The 7,280-nt window shown below is 65.1% G+C and overlaps 1 protein-coding gene across 1 annotated transcript; it reads right to left on the reverse strand.

The window, feature by feature from the left end:
• Window positions 1-3,621: 3,621 nt before the first annotated feature.
• Window positions 3,622-4,037, reverse strand: EMIHUDRAFT_198829 (Hypothetical protein; the record flags this gene model as incomplete). Its single annotated transcript, XM_005757601.1, has 2 exons — window positions 3,622-3,855; window positions 3,963-4,037. 2 exons carry the CDS (start codon window positions 4,035-4,037, stop codon window positions 3,622-3,624), a joined length of 309 nt encoding a protein of 102 aa, XP_005757658.1.
• Window positions 4,038-7,280: the final 3,243 nt, after the last annotated feature.

Genomic DNA, 7,280 nt, shown 5'->3' on the forward strand with positions numbered 1-7,280 from the left:
TGTCTGACATCAGAGGTGATCTGTAGCTGTCGGGTGCTGTCGGAGCTGTCGCGTGTTGCTGTCAGGCGCTGTCGGAGCTGTCAGAGCTGGAGCAGGCGGACATCGCTTCCAGGGAGGGGGGCGTGCTTCTGCTCACACCACATGCTAGGGGGGGGGTCCGACCCCCCCCAGAGGCTTCACCACATGCTAGGGGGGGGGGTCCCGCCCCCCCCAGCACCTTCACCACATGCTAGGGGGGGGGTCGTGGCCGAGGACCCCCCCAGAGACTCGTGGTCAGACCCTCCGGGCCCTTGATTTTACGCCTCATTTCGCAGCATTTTCGAGGGGGAAATCATCCTTTGGAGCTACATGAGCCTTGAGACTGGTCAGATTCTCCAAGATATTGGACTTTCAGCCACGATTTCACAACTTTGGGGGCAAAATCGGCTCTCTGGCGGCTATTCCTAGCCCACGAACTGCTGGGGGGTGCCCACCACATGCTAGGGGGGGGGGGTCCGACCCCCCCCACGAGGCTTCACCACATGCTAGGGGGGGGGTCCCGACCCCCCCAGCGCCTTCACCACATGCTGGGGGGGGGGTGGAGCGTGAGCAGAAGCACGCCCCCCTCCCTGGAAGCGATGTCCGCCTGCTCCTGCCAGGCTGCTGCTGCTGTCATACCAGTGTCAGACGTAGGCCCGGTGCTGTCAGGTGCTGTCAGGTGGTGCTGTCGGGGTGCTGTCAGGCAGATGACGCCGGTGGCCTCGAACGGTTGATGCAGCAGCAACACGCCCTCAATGCCACGTTTGCAAGGCAGGAGCATGCCACCCTTTGCCGCCTTGCCTCCGCCGCCGGCGGCGGTGGGAGCGGCCTGCTGGGCTAGCATGTTGTCCGTAGCTGTGGACGAACACGTGGGAATTCATGTTCGAACGGCCTCCGGGATTCAAACAAAAAATAGCCGGGGCCCTCTCGCAACCCCTCCGACCCCTCGGGGCCTCGGGACCCGTGGGCGTCGAAGAGGTGCTCTCGGGGGGGCGTTCTGAGTTCATACTACCACAAAGTACGCTGTACTGCGTCGAAGCACCGGGCCCGAGTCCGAAATAGGCGCCCGAGCCACCGTTTAAGCCTTTGACCGCGCGCGGTCCGCGGAGGGTGTTACGGGGCCGTGATGATTTAGGTTTTAGCGGGTTGGAAATCAGCGCAGCAAAACTGACCCCAGGAATTTCCTCTTCGGTTTCGTCGCACAGCATGGAGGGGGGTCAGACGGTGGAGAGGCAGTACTACACCATCACGGACGGCACCACCGACGCGCGCCGTAGGAGCTGGTGAGCGCAAAATGGCAGGCGCCGTTGATGGAGATCATGTCTGGAAGCGGCTCTGCGGGGACTGGCACTGGTGTTGGTCCAGAAACAGCGACGGCGAGGATGACGGTGAGCAGGAAGAGTCGGTGATCAGATTGGTCATTTTTTCGCTGCTGGGCGTGGCGGAGATGTCCGCCATGACCTCGGGGGTGGAGTGCACCTCACCGTAAGGTACCACGTTTGAGCGCGGAGGCTCAGAGCCAGAGGGTGGCTGGCTCATTTAGGACTGTAAAGGATCAAACCACTGCTTCACGCGAACGCTCGCAAGGGACGTAGGACCGTGACAAGATTGAGCACAAGGAAGCTCGAGTATTGACATTGGGGGCACGGCGCGGGATGCGCCGTGCTAGTACACTATGTGTAGTGTATAGTGCGTGGAGGGTGGCACAGGCGTCCGAATTCAGACGCGCCTCACCCTCCCGCCCGACTTTTTACTTTTTCGTGATCTTAACCGCCGCCACCCTCGCCTCACCCTCCCGCCCAACTTTCTACTTCCTCGTGATCCGGACCGCCGCCACGCCCTCGCCTCACCCTCGCCCCCGCCCAGCTGTTTTCCCGCCGCCCAATGCTCCGCCATTCGTTACCACCTTACCACCATACCTTACTCCAAAATTCATATGTTCCACCTCCACCTCCAAACACAAAACAACAAACAAATATCCATCCCAACATAAACACAATCTCACACCACAACACAACACATATTTATTCACACTTTAATTATCAAATTTCCTTTTCTCAAAAACATCTTCTTCAACACAACCATATTTTTACTCGATTTTTAGCAATACCAAACAGCTCTAACACTTTATATTATTTTTATACTTCTTTATAATTAATATTAAAAAATTATATCCACCTCAACTCCCCATATAATATCCACATCTCTCAACAACTCAATACTATATACCACTGCGTCGCACCCTTCCTTACCTGGCGGTGGATGGTAACTTGCGGTCGTTCGTTTGATGCCGCGCACGTGCGCCCACGCAGCTGGCAGCGACGGTGGTGGAGGGGAGGGAGCGTGGGAGGCGGCGGTGCCGGAGGCGGTGGTGCCGGAGGTGGTGGGGATGGCGGTGGTGGGGATGGCGGTGGTGGCGAGGGCGGCGGCGGTGACGGCGGGGGCGGTGATGGTGGCGCGGCGGAGACGGAGGAGGTGGAGAGGGCGGGGGTGTGTGGCGATGGCGGCGGTGGGCTTGGCGGTGGCGGTAGAATTTCGCTTGTAGTCCCCGGCGGATGTCGACGAGCTGGATCACCTGCTCGGTCTCGATCACGGTCGACGATCCCGAGGGCGCGCCGCGCCGCGGCGATATGGTCGCGCCGCGGCAGATTAATGGTGAACCACGGACCGGCCGCAGCAGCAAGCAGCAAGTTTACCACAGCACACGCCACGATGCCGCACGAGTCGCCAATCTGCCGGCCGCAGCTGCCCAAGCTGTCCAACTCGGCGCGATCCGTCTGCGAGACGATCCAGCCGAGGCGTTCGAGCCAGCGTTGCAGCTCCTGCCGTATCCCCGCCGAGCCAGGCCAGTAGTCGACGATGCGGGCGCGGGGACGGTGCACGCCGACGGCAGCAGAAGAGGCGGCAGCGGCACCCGTCGGCGGCGGCCACGGCGCACCCGCCTTCGTGAGGAGCTCGAGGCGCTGCGCGACCAGGACAGACAAGTCCTCGCGCCACGGTCGGCTCCGCCTTGACCACCCATCGCCCTCGCCCTCGGCCCGGCGCTTGGACGTGGGAGGCAGACGCTGCCGGGGGCAGCGTTCGATGAGTAAGTTGTGACTTAAGCTCGCCGGACCGGAGCCCGCCGACACCGACCGACGACGACACACACGACGACGAACACCGAACGGTGCACCACATTTCCACTCCCATCTCCATCACCCCACCTCCTCACCTCACCCCTACCTACCCAAATAAAACTCTACGCAACTCTACACACCTCCAAAAAATCATCTATGAATATAATATTGACATCATGATAGTAGAGAGTAGAGGAATTGAACAAACATAAGTCACATCAACCATTCACAACAACCTCTGTCAACTCACATATTCTTCACCAAACTAATCATACCCTCACTCAACTAATTAATCTAACTACTCCCACCACCTCACCCATCCCACCACCGCACCCATCCTACCACCTCCCTCTTCTCTTCGGTGCCGCCGTCCGCAAAGTCGGTGGTGACGCTGGAGCAAAGGTACACGTCGTCGGTGGTGATCTCTGGGAAGGTGGGGTCACGTAGTATACTTGAAGACGTACGCTGCGTTGTCGCACGTTTGCTAGATGTACACGCAGTGGCCGGCCGTGATCGCCCTGTCCTCACTGATCCAAGTGGCCGAGCAGTAAGAGAGCCTCGGGTCGCGCACGAAGCGCTGATCGTCGCACATGCCCCGCGCCGGCCCGAGCCGGCCGAATTCCGGGTAGTCGTCCAGCACGCGGTACGCGCCGTCCGCAGTCGGGGCTGCCGAGGTCCGACGGACGACGTGCGCCATGATTGCGTTCTCAAGGAGCGACTGAGGGTGACGGTTGGCGGAGACGAAGGGGTGGGAGGGGAGTCCGGGAGGCGAGGGCGGAGGAGGAGAGTTCCCTTGCCCCAAAAACCACGGTCATCTGCTCGCACCGACAGGGCGACACGGCTCTCGTTGCGGGCTGATAGAATCACTGGGCTCACGCGATTTCTCACGCGGCGGCGCATCAACACCGGGTTTCGCACATAGCGGCTCCCCCGCCACACCGCGCGACAAAATCTCTCTCTCTCACCGCGCGGCCGCTCAGCTCAGCTCAAGATCGCACACGGCCCCGCGACAATGCTCAGGGTACACGTCATGTGAGGATTGTCCTCACTCCACCCTGTATTGGATTCTTTGGTTTCGCAAGTGGGTGTCTCGCTCCACCCGGTGTGTACAGCGTCTTAATTAACGTCAGTGCGATATAAGAGTGGCAGTGCGATAAAGAAACGCACGCGCACTCCTCGATGGCGGACCCGGGAGACAAGCGCCGCGCCAGCGATGGACTCGACGCCTCCGCGAAGCGCGTCCGCGCCGGCGATGGGCCGCAGGAGGCGGGCGGCGAGCACTCGGCGGGCCCGCTCGCCATCGTCCCGGCGGCGCTCGCGTCGCCGCCGCCCGCCGGGGAAGACTCTGGGCTTGCCTGGGCGCGGCAGCTCGCTCTCCTCGAGCGGCTCGAGGCTCTCATCGTGCGCTGCAAACGCAAGTCCGGCAATGAAGTCAAGTACCTCGGGGCGTGGAATGGCAGCGAGGAAGAGCGCATGCTGATGGCACTCACGCACGCACGTCTTGCTCAATCAGTTGCCACATGCGACATTGCTGCGCACGCCATGTGGTACCGCTTGGAGGCGACGGCCGTGCGCTTCGGGACCGTACTGATTATCATCGCACGCGCGCTCGGCGCTGACAGCCCGTGCGATGTGGAGCAGCCGCGCTGCGGACCTGGCCAGCGCCTGTCACCGACCAAGGCGCTGCGGTACGCCGCCTGCTTCGTGTCGCTCCATCCGGGCCACCAGTGCGATCGCTCACTCGCCACTCCCCGCGCCGGTGGCGCGGACGCCGCAGGAGCGCAGTCGTGGCGGCGGCTCTACCACGACAAGTTCGGCATCGCCAACGGGTCGCAGGGCTCGCCCGCCAAACTGGGTGCGTATGTCGGAGCGGTGGCGCAGCACATCTCGCGCTGCGTCGACGCGGAGCTGCGGACGCTGGGCGACCAGGTCGCGCCGGCGGCGCTTCTCGCGCCCCAGCGCTGCTTCGTGACGAGCTCCGCCGAGTTTGCCGCCGCGGCGGCCGAGGACGGCGGCTTGGACTCGCTGCTGCGGCTGGTGCAAGAGCGGGTGCCGCACGGGCTCCAAAACTCGCTCGCGCCGGTCCTCTCGCCTTGCCCCTCGCTCTCCTCTCGCCAGCTCTCTCGCAGAGGCGCTCCTGACCGACTAGGCCTTCCAGGCGGCGCTGCAGCAGCTGCTGCTGCCTCCCGAGGCGGCGTCGCGGGTGCTCGCGCAGCTCCCGGCCCCGTTTGCACGGGCAGCGGCGGGGCTCGTCGACGAGCGGCTGGAGGTCGCGGCGCGCTCGCTCTCGGTGTCCGAGTGCGAGACGGTGCTGCGCCTCGCAGAGGAGCCCCAGCTTGCCTCGCCCCAGGGCCTGTCTGCAGCGGCGGAGTCGCTCGCCTGCGCGCTGCGCGCGCTGTACCAGGCGGGAGGGCGGCACCGCGACGGCTGCGTAGAGGGCCAGGTGCTGTGCAGCAAGGCGCTGGCCGCGTGCCGCACGGTGCTGCTGACGCGGCGGCTCGAGGCTTGCGAGAAGGTGTGGCTCTTTAGATGTAGAGATAGAGCACCTCGCCTCCCTCCTCTCGCCCCACGCCAGCTCACCCGACAGTCACTGGACGCTGCTCTGGTCGACGTGACGCCGACTGCTGCGCGGGACTCTCGCTCAGCACACACGCGTGCGGACTCCGACATCTCAGCGCACCGACACCAGCCCGCCGCGCCCGCCGCGTAGCACGGGGGACCAGCCCCGCCGCGCCCGCGCCACGCACGCAGCGCTCTCCACGCACGAGCGACTCGCCCCGCGCGTGCCCTCCCATCCACCCACCCACGCGTAGCTACGGCGACGTGCCTCTCACACGCTCCCACACACACGCGCCGCCGCCCGAAGCACGCCTCGTGCGCACGTCCCCGCCCGCCGCGTTGCGCGAGGGACCAGCCCCGCCGCGCCCGCGCCACGCACGCAGCGCTCTCCGCGCTCGAGCACTCTCGCCCCGCGCACGCCCCACCGCACCCCAGTCCCCACGTACGCAGCCCTGACACACACCCCGCCACGCTCGAGCACCTCGCCACCGCCCGCACGAGACGCGTCGCGTACGCCACTCCCCGGCCACCCCCGTGTCGCCCGCGCCACGCATATGCAGCTCTCTCTCGCCCCGCGAGACCTCCACACCCACGCGTGCACCCTTCCCCACCCCCCACCCGCACCGCCGCACGCACACAGCGGCACGGAGAGACTCGGAGATGAGCGACTCGACCGAGATTCGCCGAGAGTTGCCGAGGCTTGCCGAGAGGAGTCGTGATGAGCCGGGAGGAGGAGGGACGTGCAGAGAGGAGCCGAGAGCCGAGAGAGTCGAGACACACAGAGAGGTGACCGAGAGAGGCCGAGGGGGAGCTCTGGGCAGAGGCGGCAGAGAGGAGCCGGGACGCGCAGAGAAGGAGCCGAGGCGAGTCGAGGGGAGTGGGGGGGCGGGGGGGGGGCGGGAGGAGGATAGGGGGCAGAGAATAGCGGAGGGAGGCCGAGAGGGAGCCGAGGTGAGGAGCGAGGCAGCGAGAGGAGCCGAGAGGAGTCGAGAGGAGTCGAGAGGAGCCCGAGTGCGAGCATACCCAAACCCTCCAAGTCCAACCCACTCCTCTCGGCGACGCGCCGCGATGTGTGGGGGTGGGGGTGGGGGTGGGGGGGGGGGGAGGGGGGGAGGGGAGGGGGGCACCTCCGCACGAACCACGACACACCCGCCCTGCGACACGCCCCAACGGACACTTATCGACGACACAGCACCAGGCCATTCCCCTATTGCAATAGCCCCTGCACCACAGGACCCCTCAACACTCATCCCGCTACTCGCCGCGCTGCCTCGGGGCATCTACTCTAAGAACGCGGCCGCCGACCGCTGCGGCGCGGCCAACCCCCACCGGCTGAGCGAGTACACCCTCGCGAAGTACCTCGTGCGCCTGCGAAAGTCGCTAAGCGAGGTGGGGCTGGCGCAGTTGGACCGGAGCGGGCAGGGGGCTCACCTCGACCGACTCGGCCGTCGCTCTCGGCCGTTTGGTGCGGCCGCCGAGCAGCTTCGCGCCGCTGCCGCCTCCGCCTGGGCGGAGGAGGTGGTGGTGCAGCGGAGGCGGGCGGCGGAGGAAGCCGAGGCGGAGGCGAGGCGGGCGGCCGAGGAG

Source organism: Emiliania huxleyi (assembly GCF_000372725.1).
Source record: "Emiliania huxleyi CCMP1516 unplaced genomic scaffold EMIHUscaffold_9, whole genome shotgun sequence".
Taxonomy (NCBI): Eukaryota; Haptophyta; order Isochrysidales; family Noelaerhabdaceae; genus Emiliania; species Emiliania huxleyi.